Source organism: Apodemus sylvaticus, chromosome 2, assembly GCF_947179515.1.
Source record: "Apodemus sylvaticus chromosome 2, mApoSyl1.1, whole genome shotgun sequence".
NCBI classification, from domain to species: Eukaryota; Metazoa; Chordata; class Mammalia; order Rodentia; family Muridae; genus Apodemus; species Apodemus sylvaticus.
This window is the reverse complement of record NC_067473.1, coordinates 63,533,644-63,553,351: the sequence shown is the minus strand read 5'-3', so window position 1 is coordinate 63,553,351 and position 19,708 is coordinate 63,533,644. Positions and strand designations below refer to the sequence as shown.

General features: G+C 44.9%; 1 protein-coding gene across 1 annotated transcript in view; it reads left to right on the top strand.

Moving 5' to 3' along the window:
* Positions 1-12,191: 12,191 nt before the first annotated feature.
* Positions 12,192-19,708, top strand: part of Kdm7a (lysine demethylase 7A) — a 65,809-nt gene continuing 58,292 nt past the window's right edge. The window contains exon 1 of the mRNA XM_052173492.1: positions 12,192-12,550. Coding sequence (XP_052029452.1) covers positions 12,357-12,550 — 194 coding nt within the window. The 5' untranslated portion in view covers positions 12,192-12,356. The remainder of the gene's footprint in view (positions 12,551-19,708) is intronic.

The following is a 19,708-nucleotide window of genomic DNA, read 5'->3' as shown; positions in this document are numbered from 1 at the left end:
AGCCATCGACTCTTCAGCCCCACCGCGTCACAACTTGTATTTCCCATTTTCTTCTACTTTTGCACTGTTTTGGGGAATGCTTTAAATGTTTCTCTTTCAACTCAGACTTTCACTTGTTTGGAGATGAGATTCTCACTTAGGTCAGTCTGTACAGCAGTGTTGACCTTGAGCTTCCGGGGCCCTCCAACTTTCTCCCCCACAGAGCCGGGGTCATGGGCATGTGTCATGACACCTGGTGTATGCGGCTGGGGATTGAACCTAGCGCATGCTAGGCAAGCGCTGTGCCCAGTGAGTCCACTCTCCACCCCTCCCTGCAAACCAACCTTTGGTCATCGGCTTTGATCATTCTTCAGGGAACTCATTCACTGTTTTACAGAGTGTTCGGCCATCATACTTGTTAGGCAACCCAATGTCTATGAGGATCTACGAGGGAGCAGAGGAGTGCCTGTCCCAAAGCACCTTGCTTCTGCTGCTTGAAACTTGTTCTTAAGTTTCAATGAGACTATTCATTAAAATTAAGGGAAGACAGGCCGGGCAGTGGTGGCACATGCCTGTAATCCCAGCACTCTGGGAGGCAGAGGCAGGAGAATTTCTGGGTTCAAGACCAGCCTGGTCTACACAGTGAGCTTCAGGACAGCCAGGGCTATACAGAGAAACCCTGTCTCAAAAAAACAAAACAAAACAAATCCAAAAAAAAAAAAAACAACAACAACAACCCCCCAAAAAAACAAAACAAAAAATTAAAATAATAATAATTAAAATAAAATAAAATACTTCTATGTTCTTCACTTTGTTTCTGTTGTTGACTTCAGACAGGGTATCTTGCTATTCAGCCTTGACTGGTTCACTACATAGACCAGGCTGGCTTTGAACTCAGAGAAGTTGGCCTACCTCTGCTTCTCTAGTTCTGGGATTAAGACCTGAGCCACCACACCCAGCCTGAATCAAGATTTCCAGGACAAGTGGTTCTTTGTACTGGTTTTTCATGTTAGTTCTTCCTTTTATACAGTGTGGTTTTTCTTCCCATTCCCTTTTTTGTGTGTCTTCACGGAAGTTTCTATGTATGAGGATATGCTGGATTTTTTTTTCCCTGCAGTCTATCTGGTTCCCTAAACTGATTCCCAACTGTGGATGTTTTAAGTAAGCAAGCAAGGAGGATATTTACAGACATCTTGCTGTCTGATTCAGTGTGCAGCAGGAGGCCAGCCAGTTGGAGCAACTCAGTTCCTGAGCGAGGGCATTACTGTGGAAGACTGGAACCTGAGACTGACTGAATCCTTGTCTTCTATTTTCCCTTCCCCTGGTTGTCTGCTGTGGAGGCCTGAGTTATCTTGAGTTCAAGTGAGCTGCCCCCAACCTCCCCCAGGACCCTTCTTCCCAGTACCCCGTAAGCAAATGGGTGGGTTTCTTTAGAGAGCAACCCTACCTTTAACCAAGGCCTCACTGCTCATTGTAGTTGCTGACCAGTATGTGCATGACTGGGAATTGGGCCGTGTCAGTTCTCTGCCTCACGCTAGACCCAAGGAAACGGAACACAGATCTCAGCAGTCTGGGTCCTTACAAGGCCAAGAGCAAAAGTAGTGGCTTTCTACTTGGGAAGAGTGGCTGACAGCTCCTCTCCTGTGTGTTCTGTGGTAGTAAGCAAAGGGTGGGAACTCTCACGGCTCCCGTGATGGCTGGTGCTCCTGGTCCCTCTGAGACTGTCTTGGGAAGAGTCATCATGATTTTGATGAGAATTCCTGTTTTCTTTATTAAACCACCAAGTCCTAATTTTTTAATGGCAATTTTATCACGAGAACACAAGAATATGATTCCATTCACTGTAATGGTTATTCTTGATGTGAGCAATTCCTGCCAAAAAGTCAACTTAAGGGAGGAAGGGTTACTTCCGTTCACCGTTTGAGCCCCATTACTTTGAAAAAGGCACAGTGCTGAATGGCTCCCAGATGGGGACAGATCAGGGTAGACAAAAGGGGGTACAGGTGTTTAACTGGCTCTTTTCCTTCCCCACTTTTATTTAGTTTGGGGCCTGGAATATGGGGCAGTGGGGGCCATCTTCCCCTCTCAGTTAAGTCACTCTGAAGACCCTATTACATATATACCCAAAGCAAGGTATGGTTGCTAATTCCCTAGGAGCCCAGGTCTTTTGTTCATTTGTTTGTTTTTAATCTTATTTGTGTATATGTAAGTGTGAAGGTTAGAGCTGTGTGTTACCTTGCCCAGTTTTCCTTGAGTTCCTGGACTCTGAACCCAGGTCCTAATGCTGGAGTAGCAAGCCCTTAATCTACTGATCCATCTCCCAGACCTGACCTATGATGGAGTTCTTAATCTGATCAAGTTTGGCCGTTAAAATTGATCATCAAATAGTATGAAATGGCTCCTGGTAACAAAGGCCAGCTGTCAGTAACACTATGCCGCAAACGGCCCCTCCCTGCACGCTGTCCAGAGCCATCCAACACTGGCAGCTATTTTGACCTTGATTAGCCATTTTTCTGCTGACTCCACATTTCTAAATAAATACAGCTCTTTCTTCATATTTGGACATTAGCTGTTGAGTTTTTGCGATTGAAGATTTAACTCCTTTGTCTCCTCCTTGTTCTCTTTCCATCTTTAAAAAAATTAAAAAATGTTTTATTAAAAGGAGAAAATGGAGGGAGGGAGGGAGAGGGAGAGAGAGAGAGCACGAGAGCACTAGCAAGTGCACAAGAGCACTGTCCTGTCATAGCCTTTGTGGAGGTCAGAGGTCAGAGGTCTTGTAGGAGTCAATTTTTTCCTTCCACTGTGTCGATCTCTGGAACCAAACTTGGGACGTTAGCCTTTCTTGGATGAGCCTCTTTCTGTCTTATTTTTGGTTTTGCTTTTTTGAGACAGAGTTTCTCTGTGTAGTCCTGACTATCCCTCTGCAGACCAGGCTGGCCTTGAACTCAGAGGCTGTGTCTACCTAATGAATGTTGGGATTAAAATGAGGTGCTGCCACCTCCCAAACCATCTTTTAAGAATAGCTATATCCTGGCCTGGAGAGATGGCTCAGTGGTTAAAAGCACTGACTGCTCTTCCAGAGGTCCTGAGTTCAAATCCCAGGAACCACATGGTGGCTCACAACCATCCGTAACGAGAGCTAACGCCCTCTTCTGGTATGTCTGAAGACAGTTACAATGTGCTTACATATAAATAATAAAACAAAAAAATCTTAAAGAAAGAAAAAGAATAGCTATATCCTTTCATTTTTATTTAAGTCACAGCCAGCGTTTAAGCGAGATGTACACAGAAGCCCGCAGGCGCTGCGATTGCTTTCTTCCTCTTACAGCTTGGATTGCTCTGGCCTTAAAGCAGACTTATTTTTTCACTTGCACATTTTCCTCAGTGTTTATTTATGAACATTCCCCACCCTGAAGCTCCAATATACCCAGCTCATTCTTATCAGATTTTTTTTAGTGTTAAAATCGTATTTCCAGGGGCTGGAGAGATGGTGCAATGGCTCAGAGCACAGTGTGCTCTTCTAAAGCTCTGGAGTTCAATTCCTAGCACCCTCATGGCAGCTCACACCTGTCCGCGATTCCAGCTCTAGGGCTTCTGAGGCCCTCATACATACGGTTATAACATTAATGAACATAAAATCACACACACACACATATTTTTTAAAGAGGGCATTTCTAGTGACCTTCCAATCTCATTGGGTTTTTGTTTGTTTTCAGAGACCTCCCTCTTTCGTGCAGCCCTGCCTTCCTGTCAGATCTCACAGTTTCTTCTCCGGGCCTGGTGCTCAGGTCGAGCCTTAGGGTTTGTCTTTTCTCTTCTCCCATGTTCTTGAATCTTAGCAGGAAGTACTTAAGTAACACAGCATAAATCATCCTTCCTTGAATTGTACTTCCGATTCCTGACCCTGGGTCCCAGTCCCTATGAATAGATCATTATTTTGACACATTCAAACTAATTTAGGTTCAGTACCTGATGTTTTTTGTTGTTTTCTTCATGCATGTCAGGTAAACACTTTGCTACACTGAGCCCCTGTCTAGTCTTACCTTTAATTTTGAAACAAGACCTTAACTAAATTGTTCAGTTCCGCCCTAAACTCACTTTGTACTACAAGTTAGGCCTTGAATCTGTTTCCACTTGCCTTATTCTTTTTAGTAGATAGTGTTACAAGCCTCTGCCACTAGGGCCAGCTACTTCGTTTATTTATTCATTTTATTTTATTTTATTTTATTTTATTTTATTTTATTTTATTTTATTTTATTTTATTTTAGAGATAAGGTCTCACTGTGTGGTCCGGGTTGATTTGGAGCTCCATATATAGACCGGGTTGGCTTCACACTCACAGAGATCTGTCCATCTCTGCCTCCTGAATGCAGGGATTAAAGGCACGAACCACCACACCTGGCTCTAGATTATCATATATCATCATATCATATGTCATAGTTATTGTCATCATCATCATTGGTTTTTTAAGACAGGGATTCTCTGTCTGTAGCTCTGGCTGTCCTGGAACTCTCTCTATAGAGCAGGCTGGCCGTGAACTCAGAGATCTGCCTGTGTCTCTTTCCCTGGTTCTGAGATTAAAGGGATATTCCTGCCAGCATGTCAGACACTCTACTTTGTTTTTTAAAATAGTTTCCTTGGACAGTTGTGGGGACACATACATTCCAAGACACTGTTTCAAACAAGCAAACAAACAAACAAAAATCAAAAGGACATGGACTGGTAGCACATTCCTGTCTTGGGAGGTGGAGACTGGAGGGCTATCAAGGCCATCCTTGGAAACAGAACTTTGAGGGTAGCCTGCATTAGCTACATACATGATTCTGTCTCCAACAACAACAAAACTTTATTTTATCAGAAAGCTGAGTTAGGATGATGGAACGTTTAGGGCCATCCTATTTTTTTTTTTTTTACATTTTTATTACTTTGTGTGTGTGTGTGTATATGTGTGTGTGTGTGTGTGCGTGCGCGTGCGCGTGCGCGTGTGTGGTTGCACAAATACTACAGTGTACATGTGGAGGTCAGAGGACAACTCTGTGGGGTTGATTCCCTCCTTCCTCTCTTACATGAGTTCCAGAGGTTAGACTGAGGTCATTCGACTTGTACAGTAAGGAACTTTACCTATCATGCCATCTTGCCCCTACCAGCCCTGGGTTTCTTGAAGTGTAACTGAGATATAATAATAAACCACACAAATTAATGCATGGCTTAGATTTAGGCATGTGCTTGTGAAACTGTCCACAAGTTGGAGCACTAGACTTACCTGTTTCCTTTGTGATTCTGTCTTCTTCTCCAGGGAGGATCACCCACCTGTCATCTACCCGCCATGGAAGCCCTTGTACCTCTCACAGGTCTCCTTGATGCCAGTGAGCACATCGGCCTCTTGAGTTTATTATTATCTCCTGGGCTCCACACGACTGTGCCCTCTTCAGCACGTGGATGCTGTATTAGTCAGGGTTCAATAGAGTCACAGAACTTATGGGTAGTCTCTATAGAGTAAGGGAATTTGTTCATGACTTACAGTCTGTAGTCCAACCCCCCAACAATGGTCAGCAGCAGCTGTGGATGGAAGTCCATGGATCTAGCAGTTGCTCAGTCACACGAGGCAAGCAGGCAAAGAAGAGAGAACAATCTTCCTTCTTATGTAGATTTCCAGAAGAAGGTGTGGTTCAGAATGTGTGCCACCCCACCTGGATCTGGGACTTGCTTTGTCCCAGATGACCTTGAACTCAGAGATCTCCCAGTCTTAATCTTCTGGGATTCATAGCCACTGTGCCTCAAGATCTCCATGACAAGATCCAGGTCAGAAACTTTGATCTTCCAGACTCCAGCTTAGGATCACAGGTGAGCCTTCTAATTCTGGATTGTAGTTCATTCTAGATAGTCAAGTTGACAACGAGGAATAGACACTACAGATGAGATGGAGTGACATCATGCAGACCTGTGGCCAAATCTCACCTGTCTCTGTCAGAGTCAGAGGACTACACCACTACTCACATGAAGGCTGTACTGATGTGAGGAGAGATGCACTATACCACTGGAGCAGCCCCTGGCATACAATACCTACTCTATTCTCCAGCCTCTACTCTCTTTCCACAGCCCATGGTTTTCTCTGTGTTTCTATCTGCTTTTCTCTTTCTCTTGGACAATGGCATTTCTACTCTTACTGTGTGAAGCCTTCTACCTCCTCTATCAGACTTTCTTTAGCCTCACCTCGCTCTGCCTTTGAATCATCACTTAAGAAGCATAAATCTAGGGTAGGCAGTGCTGGCATATGCCTTTAATTCTAGCATTTGGGAGGCAGAAGCTGTCAGATCTCTGAGTTCAAGGCTAGCCTGATCTACAGAGTGAGCGCCAGGACAGCCAAGGTTACACAGAGAAACCCTGCCTCAGAAAACTAAAACTAAACAACAACAAAAAGGAACTGAGTCTAGGGCTAGAGAGATGGCTCAGCAGTTAAGAATACTTGGGCTCTTGGAGAGGACTCAGGTTCAATTCCCAGCACCCACGGAGTGACTCACAATCACCTGCCATTCCAGCTCGGAGGGCTCAGATGCCCTTGTCCATGGGCTGTTGTACTCCTGTGGTACACATGAGCTCGTGCACAAACACATGCATATGAAATTAAATACTTGAATAAAAATCTAGATCAAGTAGAGAACCTAAGTCACTCAGTCCTGTTACAAATAGGTCAAATGGATTCCTAGTTTCTCTCATCTTTGTTTGTTTGTTTTAGACACTATCTCCTGGCTTAAAGATATCCTGGATAAGGGTGACAAAGCCCAAACAGAGGCTGAATAGTTTTGCTTTTATCTTGCATCCACATCACCTCATCTGGCTCACAGATTATGACTATACTTTCATTTCTGACTCTAAATATAAAGGACCCTTTCAGTTGTCCTTAACTTATTTTTGGCAAGGCTCAGCTCATCCTAAGCTTTGATCTGCCTGACATCTCTCATACAAATCTGTGTGTCATGACTCTATATCTGTTTTTCATTGAGTGCCCCTTTCTCTAAGTGAAAAATCTTGAGTTTGTAGGCCCTCATTATTAACTCCTTTCTCATGGCTTCTTCACTTCTGTGACTTATCATTTTTCTTAAAAGCACTATTTTTATATTCCTTTCTTTTCCTTCATGGCATCTACATTGTAAAATCTTATTTTATTTCCACAGGAGTGGATGTGCTAAGGACTGAACCTAGAGTCTCATTCATGCCAAGCAGGTGGTTCTATCATTGAGTTATAACTCCAGTCTCTAAGTATAGTAAACTCTTTAGTAATTAAACTTATTTTTATTACTATGAGCTAAAGTCACCTTTTAGTGTATTTGTTTAAAAGTATCTTTAGGTGTGGTAGTGCATGGTTTTAATCCCAGCACTTGGGAGACAGAGGCAGACGGATCTCTGTATGAGGCTAACCTGGTCTACATACCAATTTCCTTGCCAGCCAGGAATACATAGTGAGATCCTATCTCACTACTTTAATAATAAGTTAACTGTCAAATGTGAAGATACTTTTTTTGTTTTTGTTTTTACCTTAACAAGTCCTGAACATTAAAGACCAGATTATACATTTATTACTGTTTTTGAAGTTCTTAACTAAAAAGATAGCTTGAAATTCTGATTTCTTCCTCCTGTCCTGTGAAGCTGAGTGTGAGTGATAAGTTTACAGATTTTGCCATGTGTGCTGGCACATGTCTTTAATCTCAGCGCTCAGAGGCACAGAGGCAGATCAATCTTGTGAGTCTGAAGCAAGATGGAGCTACATACCATGTCAGATTTCTTTCTCTCTCAGTGAGCATGTGTGTGTTCCTGTGTAGGAGGCCACAGATGGACACTGGATGCCTTCCTCAGGCTAGAGCCCTTCACTGACCCCGGAGCTGATTCGGCAGCCTCATCTCCCCAGTGTTGAGCTTCTGCCCTGGCTGTTTTACTCAGGGTCCTAAGCTTGCATGACAAGCACTTTACCAGCAAAGCCATCAACCCAGCTCCATATTCTACAGCTTCCATGTAATAGAAAACAAAACTCGAGCCGGGTGGTGGTGGTGGCGGCGGCGGCGGCGGCGGCGGCGGCGGCGCACGCCTTTAATCCCAGCACTTGGGAGGCAGAGGCAGGAGGATTTCTGAGTTTGAGGCCAGCCTGGTCTACAGAGTGAGTTCCAGGACAGCCAGGGCTACAGAGGGAAACTGTCTCGAAAAACCAAAAACAAACAAACAAACAAACAACAACAACAAAAACCAAACCAAAGAAAACTCATGTTTCAAACCCTATTTGGATTTAAAGTTAATATCTTAATTCATACCTATAAAGAAATGAATCTGGGTTGGAGAGATGGCTCAGTGGTTGATAGCACTGTCCTCTGTTCCAGAGGTCCTGAGTTCAATTCAAAGCAACCACTTGGTGGCTCGCAACCATCTGTAATAACGGGATCTGATACACTCTTAAGGTGTGTGTCTGAAGACAGCTACAGTGTACTTGTATAAGTAAAAATAAAGAGCAGGGTGGTGGTGGCGCAGCCTGTAATCCCAGCACTCTGGGAGGCAGAGGCAGGCGGAGTTCTGAATTCGAGGCTAGCCTGGTCTACAGGGTGAGCTCCAGGACAGCCAGGACCACAGAGAGAAACCCTGTCTCGAAAAACCAAAAACCCAATAAATAAATAAACAAATAAATAAATAAGTGAATCTGAGGTAATAAAATCGAGGCAAGACTCACAATTTAATCAAATCTATAGATTTATTAGAACATAAATGAGCTATCTATGGGCAAAAAGGTTGATAAGACATATATAAGGGACACACTTTTTTATATTTATTTACATAGTATGTCTCGAGGTCTGGGGACGGTGAGGCACATGCATGCCATAACTACACATGTGGAGGTCAGAGGTCAGCTTTCATGAGTTGGATCTCTCCTTCATCCGTTTGGGGATAAAATTCAGGTTGTCAGGCTTGGTGGCAAGCACCTTTACCCACTGAACCATTTTGCCTGTCCATATTTTAAAAAATTCTTTCAAACTCTAATTTGGGATAATTTTCTAGCTGCTCCTTAGTCCTCTCTAATACTATTAATAACCAAATAATTATGGTTAATTACAGTTAACAGCTGTAAGGCTCATCATGCGCTAAGAACTGTCCTCAGCAGTTGGTTATCTCATTTAATGAACCCTAAGCTGAGGTAGATATTCTTATCATTCTCATTAAAATGAAAACACTAAAACTTGAGCAGTTGTCATAGAGATAGTAGGGTGCAGAATCCAAACCCATGTACGTAATTGCTATGTCTGGAAGCTGCCACGAAAATGCCAGCCTTATCCAGAGTTCTACCGAGCATCCTTTCTGCCTCAGGACTGAGCACTCGTGTGCTCCTAACCCTTTAATAGATTTTTATCCTTATAGTGTTACGACTTTTTCTCATGTGCCTTTAAAATTTATCTTCATTTCCAAATCGTAGGTAGAGTCAATCATGTAGGCCAAGCAGAAATACAGGGGTTTACCGAACTTTTCTTAATGAATTCTATTAAGTGGAGTGTAATGTCTGACAGTCACAATATTGATAGTACTTGATCAGATGACTAAGGTGGTGTCGCAGTGCTGTCTAGCATCATGGCTAATTTTGCTTTAGTTGCTGTGGTTCTAGTGTTTTAACCTCAGGTCTTAGGCATGCTAGTCAAGGGCTCTATCTTTAAGTTACACCCACCTTCCCATTGTAATCACTAAGAATTTTGTGGGGATTTACTTGAAATTATGTTACAATCCTTATCTATCTTTTAATTTATATATTTCACATCTGTGTGACTTCCTGTGTTATTTGATGGGTATGATCATCATCAACAACAACAACCAACGCTCTGGGCCAGTGAGATGGTTTCAGCAGGCTGAAGAGCTTTCCATGCAAGCTGAGGACAAGAGTTTGCCCCATCTACAGAAGGAACAGTAGATGTGAGCTGACTCTGGAAGGTTTTCTTCTGAGAGAGAGAGAGAGAGAGAGAGAGAGAGAGAGAGAGAGAGAGAGAGCACTCGCGTGCACCACAGCATGGGATTTCTCTTTTTCACACACAATAATCATGAAGCTCATTTATTTTCAATTCAGTCCAAGAAACACAAGTTGGCCCATATCCTGTTGACATGCCTTATTAATTTTTGCTTATATTCTTTTATTTGACCCAACTAAGGTTCTAAGTTTTTTTTTTTTCCCTTTCCCAGGCCTGGAATGAACTATTTTGCTAAGAAAACTGAGGAATTATATTTAGAAGCCAAACTCTGGACTCACTGTTTTATGGATTCGTTTGCTCACAGACCCTCTGAGTGGACAGAGCATGTTCATACTTCTACAAATAGAGATTGGTTCTATTACTAGCCTACCAGAAAAGGTGCTCTAGTTTTCTTCTTCCATATTTGTAGTTCTCCTTTTCAAGAGGGAGAACCCGAACTCCCTTTTCCTTAGTATAATTACCTATTGAAACGTGCTGTATGTAACCAACACTATCTTTCTTCTCTCCTCGGTGTTCCTCTTCCAAAGCCAGGCGTGCCCTCAGAGACAATGTGCACCAGGCTGCTTTCTGCATGGACGCCTCTGGCTTGAACGTGATAGCTTTGGCTGCCTTTCAGTCATTGGTTGTACTGTGCAGCCCGCACACACCCTGGAACTCACTCTGTAGACCAGGCTGGCCTCGAACTCAGAAATCCGCCTGCCTCTGCCTCCCAGAGTGCTGGAATTACAGGCGTGCGCCACCACCGCCCAGCTCCGCACACACCGTCTTTAAGACACATTAAATAACTTCCTTTTACTTTTCTTCTTTCACCCCTTTCTTCTTCTGCCCGAGTGAGGTAATTAACGGAGGCATTACTAGCTATAATTTTTTAATAGATCTCTCAGGAATTGGTCAACCCATGATACTAAAATTACATATGCTTCAAATTCATTGGGTTTATGTCAACCGTGATTTTCAGGCTTTTCCTTTTTTGTGATGTATGTGAGAAACAGGTAGTACAGAGAGGATTGGACATATAATAAACACGTTTAGTTCCAATTCTGAGACTGTGGTAATTTACTCGATTTCCTCCACCAAAAATAAATAAATAAATAAATAAATAAATAAATAAATAAATAAATAAAAGTAAAGGCCAGACTAAAACAGGTAGATCCACTGCCTGGGGCCAGTGAGCTGACTCACCTGGTCAGGTTCCCAAACCAGGGAGCTTTACTGCTTTCTCTGGATATAAATGTTCACAGCCATTCAGCTTCCAAGTTGATTTGATAATCCTTAACATTCTATTTATTTTTCTCTATTTATTCGAAATTTGTTGGGAACTTTGATTCTTCACTTTATCACCTCATATCTGATTCAGCTTCATCTTTGACTAAAAACCAGTGATGGCCTGTGGTGCATTGAGAACTCCTAAAGGATTTTTGGGGTGGGAGGGAGTAGCATTTCCCTTTCCAGGGAAAAGACGGTTCAAATTTTCTCCCCACTTTCCCAATTAGCAGATCAGAGCCACGTTATGTTATTTATAAAAACACCGGTTCTTCATTCTTCTCACCAACCCTATCTCGACTGGTTCCCCCTCGGTGACAGATATTAACGGAATTCCTCCCGGAGACAACGTTCTTCCCCCTAACCGTGGCTCCAATCAACACACGGATTTCCAAGTTGCTCTCTCTGGGAATCTGAGCGCGACGCTCTCGGAAGTTTGAGTGCGTTTCACAAGGCGTTCCTCCATCTCGGGAGGCACAACTGCTTGACGTGTCACCCCGGCTGGGGCCCACGCAGGACGGGGGTGGCATCCTCAGTGGGCGGCTGCTAACTGACGCGAAGCGAAGCGACCCTGGCGGGCTCAAACTTCCCAGCGTCTCTGCCTCAGAACACAGCCACAGAGCGTCCACCGTTCACGCGGCAGGAATTTCCCCCCGGCCAGGGCTTTCACTCCGGAACAGTGAGAACAGCGAAACCCGCACCACGCACGCTCCCGCCGCCCTCCTCCGTCCGCAGTCGCGCGCCCGCCGCCGCCGCGGCGCGTGCCCTCGCCGCATCTCCGCCCCCTCCCCGGCCTGCCAGCCCCTCTGCGGGTCGCTGCGCAGGTCGCCGCGGAAGGTGCAGGGAGCGCGCGCCGAGGCTGAGAACGTGCGCGAGACGCACGGCCCCGCGCTGAGCGCCGGAAGCCGCCGACGGACCTCGCGCGTCGCGCGCGCCGCCCCCGCCCCTGAGCCGCGACCTTGCTCGCGCGCGCGCACTAAGGCGCCGCCGCCGCCGCCGCTGCCGCCGCCGCCGCCGCCGCCGGGGCTGCTGCTCCGGCTGCTGCAGGAGGCGGCGCTGGCTGGCGGCTGCGCTCGCTCCAGTCGGCGAGCGGAGGAGCGAGCGTGTGTGTGTTTTTTAAAGATGGCCGGAGCGGCGGCGGCGGTGGCCGCGGGAGCAGCAGCTGGAGCCGCCGCGGCAGCGGGGTCGGTGTCGGCTCCGGGTCGGGCCTCGGCGCCCCCTCCGCCTCCGCCCGTGTACTGTGTATGCCGGCAGCCGTACGACGTGAACCGCTTCATGATCGAGTGCGATGTCTGCAAGGACTGGTTCCACGGCAGGTAAATAAACCCCCTTAGTCCCACCGCCGTCGCCTGCGGCCACCGACCAGCCGCTGCCGCCTGCGCCTCCCTCGGGCTGGGCCGCCGCGTCGCGCCCCACGTCCCGACTCTTAGGCACCGAGTCCCCGGGCCGGGTGGAGGCGAGAGCGGGGGGCCCCCGGTTGCCGGGCAGTCTGTGGAGCGGAGCCGGTGGGCTCGGCCGGCCCGGGCGAAGAGTCGCCACAACAAACAGGAACAAAGGGGCCGGCGGAGAAGTTGGCAGGGGAAGCCCGGGTGAGGGGACGCGGCGGGCGGCACGGCTCGGGTGGCGGCGGAGTGCAGGCAGGCCCGCAGCCCGCCGTCCCCCACTGCCCTGGCTGCCGCCCGCCGCTGTGTCCCGGGCTCCTGCCGCCCCGTGCCTGCCCTCGCCGGCCGCCGCGCTAGCTGCGCTTCCGGGCGGCCGCCGCTCGGTTCGGTCGCGGGTCGCCCCCGCCACGGATCCCGTCGCGCCCCCTTCTCTCTTTATCAAACTTCCTGAGGCGGCGGGACGGGGCGGCGGGACGACGGCGCGAGTAAACAGAGCAACAGATGTGGCACTCGCGGCTCGCGAGGTGCGGGGCCCCGTCACGGCACAGTTTGGCTAGCCGCTCGCCCACCCCGCAACACACCCCCTACGCCCGGGGGCGGGCGGGCAGGGCTGGGGGACGTCGCCGCAGACCCTCCCCGGCGTCGCTTTTGCGCCTCAAACTTTACACCGAGTGCGTCTCTGGCGACACCCGGACGGCCCGCAGCGGTGGCCTGGGCGCTGCGGCCATCCAACTTTGGGGCGGTGCGGTGGCGGACGATGCCCTCCGAAGCCGCCGCCGCACCGCACCGCACCGCAGGTTTGACGTTTCAGAGAGCTCGGGCCGCCTCCGCAGCCAGGCCGCCGACTCGTGTGTTTTGTAATCAAAGTGTGAGGCTAATAAAGGGCGGCGCCAGAGCCTCTTGACTCCGGCGTGGGAGGGATTCGCAGGCATTTAAACAAAGAAACTAGTTGGGGTTGGGCTCCCAAAGTCCTTATTTGGGTGTTGTGGCAAAGCCTGCGGTCACCTTTAGGTGAGGCAGGTTTTCTGAGCACCGTTGTATGTTGTATCTTGACGAGAGCCCGCTTGGGAGTTATAGCTGATTTGGTGACTGTGGTTGTAGGAAGTATCCTTTGATTGACAGCAGGACATTTAAATACAGCCTCCGCTCCCCCTCCCCAATTTTACAGAAACATTGCACCACCAGGCCAGATGTCTTAGTCTCCCTCTACTGGTCTGGGGAGAGAAAACCACTGAAATTACAGGGTTCTTTCTGTGTTGACAACTAACTACGGAGAGTTTGACTTAATCTTCAAGTGCTGTTAAATTTACTGAGTTTTGAAGTTACATGATTCTGACAACAGATAGCACACACAAACGTGTCACTTTAAAAAAAGGGGCAATGTGCTCATTTTTGTAAAGGCAAACTTTTAACAGTCTGATAAAAGGTTTAGGGTAATGTCACTTAGTAAAATGTTTTCCTATGTTTTGATTATACATAAAAGTGAAATTTGTAGAGACCAAACCTTTCCAATTCTATGACTACATTATCTGCTTCTATAACATTTAAGGCAACCAGAATTGAGTATCCAACATTAAGTTCTAAAAAGAATAAAACAAGAATTAATTGTAATTACTGAAAAGTTTGAAGTTTTCAGGGCACTATTTGACAAAGCTATGCCTCGTGTATTTCAGAGATTAGATAGGTGAGTAAACTATAGATTTGAGGGTTAACGCATCTCTTATTGTAACACGGGTTCTGGTGAGTCAGAAGTCAGGACTCATGCTTGTGCTGCGTGCCTGTCATCCAGGTTTTGTTTTTGTTTTCTCCTTTGAGACAGTTTTTTTTTTTTTTTTAAATTTCTATAGTCCTGGCTATTCTGAAATTTGCTTTGTAGTCCTTGCTGGCATTGAACTCACATTTGATTGCTTCTGCCTCCCAAGTGCTGGGACTGAAAACATGTACCACTATGCCCAGCTGCAGCTTGTGGTCTTAAAGTAGGTCCCTTAATGCTAGAGCATGACAAACCTCAGGTGTTTCCTGGCCATTTTTTTCACAGTTTGTAAAGAGCAGTTGAAGAGACAGTAATTTTATCTGTGGAGGTGATTCAGGTGAGCCCAGGGTCTTTTTTACCCTTATCTTTGAGATGTTATTGTGGTTCATATATCAGACGTTAGAAAAGTTAGTCCTACTTCTGGGGCCCCCATGAAAGTGTGGTATCTTCTTAGTAAGTCTAACTTTTAAATATTGATAATTTAGAACCTATATGCCTTTTTATGATTGGTATTTATTCTAATGAGTCTTTTTAAATAGTGAAGAGTTACTTACACATTAATTATTAAACATTTATTTGTATGAGAATTGGTCCCTAAAGTACATACAAAGGTATATCTTTAATATCCATCCACAGGTTTCCAAAAATAGTCCATCTGGAGAGGAGCAAGACAGATAAACAGACTTTACATGGATAATTTTTTTAAATTTTATTTATTTATTTATTTATTTTCAGAGACAGGGTTTCTCTGTATAGTTCTGGCTGTCCTGGAACTCTGTAGATCAGGCTGGCCTGGAACTCAGAGATCCACCCGCCTCTGCTCAAGTGCTGGGATTAAAGGCGTGTGACACTTGGCCTTTTTTTTTTTGAGACAGTTTCTCTGAGTAGCCTGACTGTCCTGGAACATACTCTAGAACAGGCTGGCCTCGAACTCCGAAATCCACCTGCCTCTGCCTCTCAAGTGCTGGGATTAAAGGCGTGCGCCACCACTGCCAGGCATCATATTTTAAATCCTATTTGATTTTTTTTTTTTTTTTGGTGGCTGTATAGTGGTTTTTGGCTGTATAGTGTTTAATTCCACAAAAGTACACCATTTGAAAGTCATTTTCCTATTATTTCTTATTTTGTTTTACTGCTCTTTGGGTTTTCTACTAGTTATATGACTTACACTCTTTTAACCAAAATTTTATAGGTATCTCTTGTTCCTTAGATTAATTCAAATGAATTAATACAAGGAAATACTTAGAAGACCTGGTTCATGCCAGATAATAAGAGATTTTCTTGAAAAGCATTGCTGGTTAGCTATACAGGGCTTCGATCTGACACGTCTTTTCCAGGCTGTACTCTGGAAGGGTGTTCTGTTTGTTCTTCAGCAGTGCCCATTTAGTTTCCTGTGGTTTGGCAATATAAAGTTGTTTTTGTTTTTGTTTTTCCGAGACAGGGTTTCTCTGATGTGTAGCCCTGGCTGTCCTGGAACTCACTGTGTAGACCAGGCTGGCCTAGAACTCAGAAATCCACCTGCCTCTGCCTCCCAAGTGCTGGGATTAAAGGCGTGCGCCACCTCTGCCTGGCTGGCAATATAGTTTTATTAACTTCCTTTGACAAACAAATAACTTTGGCAATTTGTGTATAAGTGAATATTATCAACAAAACAGGCACAGTGGTGCATGACTGTTAGCCAGAATTCTGACAGTCATGGCGGGTGCTGGGGAGCACAAATGTGACGCTGTCCCGGGCCGCTTAGGGGAAGTGTCTAAAAATTAAGCAAGAGATTAAAAATAAATCTTTACCAAAAAAGTACCCTAAAATGGCTTATAACTGTCCTCAACCCAGAACAACTCAAATATTAACAGTAGGTTGCACAAATTTGGTATATTCATAAAGCAGTTAGAAAGAATGTATGTTGACTCATGCAGCAACATGGACTAAACTCACGAATGTAGAGTTGAACGTAGGAAGTAGAACTGAAATATATACTGCTTTTAATCCCAGGATTTGGGAGGCATAGGCAGGCAAAGCTCTATGAGTTGTAGGCCAGCCTGGTCTACAGAGCAAGCTCCAGTTCAGCCAGGGCTACACAGAGAAACATGTCCCAACATAAAAAAGAACAACAAAAAGTTCTTAAAATTAAGAATTGGCCATTTTGGTAGCTGACAAACAAGGTTTTGTAATTTTCCCCTTCTTTCTTGAGTGGGAATGCCTGCTGTGGGCCTTGTTGTTTGCTTCAGTGTCTAAAGTACTGGGCGCTGTTCTTGGTGCTAGGAGAGCCCAGAGAACAGAATAAAAGCTTTGTTCTCGAGCTAGGTGGGAAGAGTGAGTAGTGTGAAGAGGGTGAGTTGGTGAAGGTAGTGCAGGGTGTTGGTTACGCCTCTTCTCTGGTGAGCTTGTAGAAATCCTTGTGCTCATGATACTGACAAAGTGCTGGGCCAGAGGAAAAAGAAATCTGATCCTGAGTATGGGCCATGCTTGAAATCTAGAAGAGTCAGAACACCTGTTTGGAGAGAAGTAGAAGAGGCCACTGTTGGTTTTGTAGGCTGGTGCTACTTTGAATTTACTGAATTATTAGTACTTTGAATTTTACTGTAAAACAGATGGTTTGCCTTGTGTTGAGATGTGAAATAATTGACATTCCTTCTAAGGATCTTTCATGGTCTTGATCTCAGTGTGTAGGTGAACAGTGTATGTGAGGGTGTCTATATTTGATTTCCAGCACTGGAGGAAGACCTTTCTGCTGGTACATGAGGGTGGACAGAGGGGCACCTCTGTGAAGGTGAAGCAGACACACACACACACACACACACACACACACACACACACACACACAAACACAGGGATTGAACCTGAGGCCTTGTCCATTTGAGGCAAGCCCTCTACCTATCACTAAGCTATATATCTCTCCAGCCCTCTTTATTTTTTAATTTCTGGCAGGGTCTCACTAAGTGGCCTGGGCTAGCCCTGAATTTATTCTGTAGCCAGACACACCTTGAACTTGTGATCTTCCTGCCTTAGCCTCCTGACTAGCTAGGAATACAAATGTTTCCCATGATACCCAGTGTTTTAATTATATTATTAAATATTATTCATAGCCCCCCGATGTTTGAATGGAGAAATTTGCTCATGAGGATAGAAGAATGTTATTGGGTGATACTGTTGGTTGGCAGTTCTCAGGTATTTGTAATGCAGAGCTCCAGGAAATCAACAGAACTTGTACTGAATGGTTTCTTGTTTGTTTGTTTGTTTTGTTTTTTCCAAGAGAGGGATTCTCTGTGTAGCCCTGGCTGTCCTGGAACTTACTCTACAGACCAGGCTGGCCCTGAACTCAGAAATCCACCTGCTTCTGCTTCCCAAGTGCTGGGATTAAAGGTGTACGCCACCACTGCCTGGTGCTTTCTTGGTTCTTTTAAGAAAAGATGATTTTGGCAGGACAGATAGCTCCCTTGTGCATGCCTTTGCAGGAGACACACATTTGTTTCCCAGCACCAATGTGGGGTGCCTCACAGCTCTCTATAACCCTAGCTCCAAGGGACTGGATGCCCTCTTTTGGCTTCTGGGCACCTCACACGCACATACAAATAAGATAAAACCGAAACTATATATATACATATAGACATACATGTTTAATTTTTAAAAACATTCATTTAATTTATATATGTGCATACACTCACTGACTTCAGACACACCAGAAGAGGGCATCGGATCCCTTTATAAATGGTTATGCGCCACCATGTGGTTGCTGGGAATTGAACTCAGGACCTCTAGATGAGCAGTCAGTGCTCTTAATAGCTGATCCAGCTCTTCTTAAATTTTTTTTAAGGTTTATTTATAAAAATATTTTAAGTGAAATATGTTAAAGTTGTAAATGTCCTGGGGAAAATATTTATTAAAATATTGGCAGCTTCCCTCATTTAACGCTGCTTTAATCCTTATTATAATTGATTTCTTATTGGAGAATATTTAGCTTTTCTTGTTTTTTGATTTTTTTGTTGTTGTTGTTAAATAGGAGTTGGTGGAGGTAGATGGATCTCTGAGTTCAAGGTCATCCTGATCTAAAATCTTTCTTATTTTTTAAATATCTGTGACCATATAATGGTCATGTGGATCTTTTGGGTCTTACTGTACTTCTCAGATGTATGTGGCATTTAAGTTGCTTATAGTATTTTGTAGGTACTAATAACACTTCTATATTTACACATAGGTAACTTCCTGTGTGTGTGTGTGTGTGTTTATATTGCTGGAGATACATCTTTAGATTGTCAGTAGTGGTAAATGGAGTCACAGCTATAATCCTGTCTACTTGGCAGAAGCAGAAGGATTACAAATTCAAGACCAGTCTGAGTAACTGAGTTAGAGGGCTAAGGAGGCCCTGGGCTCAGTCCCCTGTGCCATCACGGCCATTACCCCTACCTGCAAGAGAATGGTGCATACATCCATAACTGTTTTGTTAGTATTGCTGTATTTCTACCTAGTAATTGGATCAGTTTGAATTATCTCTAACACTGTGTGGTTCTCACTGTGTTTGAAACTATTTAGCCCAGGGTGACTTTGAACTGAGCTCATCCTAACTCTACCGGAGGACAGCCTGGGCCCCCACGCCTGGCTTCTGCTGTTTTCTAATATCTCTTCCTTTATTAAGGATATTAGCCCTTTGTGGCCGTTATGAATAGTTTCTTCTACTGTTCAGTTGTCTTTGGTTTGTTGTGGCAACTGTTGAACCATAAAAAAAAAGTTTTAAGTTAGTCACATTTATCAATCTTTTCTTTTAATTAGCTCTGAACTTTGAGTTATAATCCTTTTTATTCAAGGTTAAAGATTTTTTACCTGTTTTCTTCTAGTACTTGTTTAGTTTTTATTTGTTTGTTTATTTATTTGTTTGTTTATTTTGGTTTTTTTCGAGACAGGGTTTCTCTGTGTAGCCCTGGCTGTCCTGGAACTCACTCTGTAGACCAGGCTGGCCTCAAACTCAGAAATCCACCCGCCTCTGCCTCCCAAGTGCTGGGATTAAAGGTGTGTGCCACCACCGCCCAGCTCAGATTTTCTTTCTTTTTCCTTTTTAAATAAAAAAGTCTCTCTCAAGCAGCTTTGGTATCAGCAGTATAAAATTATAATGTTGGGGCTGGAGAGATGGCTCAGAGGTTAAGGACACAGACTGCTCTTCCAGAGGAGCTGTGTTCAATTACCAGCACCCACAAAGCAGCTCACAACTGTCTGTAACGCCATGGATCCAATGTCCTTACATAGACACACATACAGACAAAACACAAATGCATATAGAATAAAAGCAAATAAAATTATAATGTTCTTTTTTTCTAAATGACATTGTTAAAAGTCCATATTGGTAG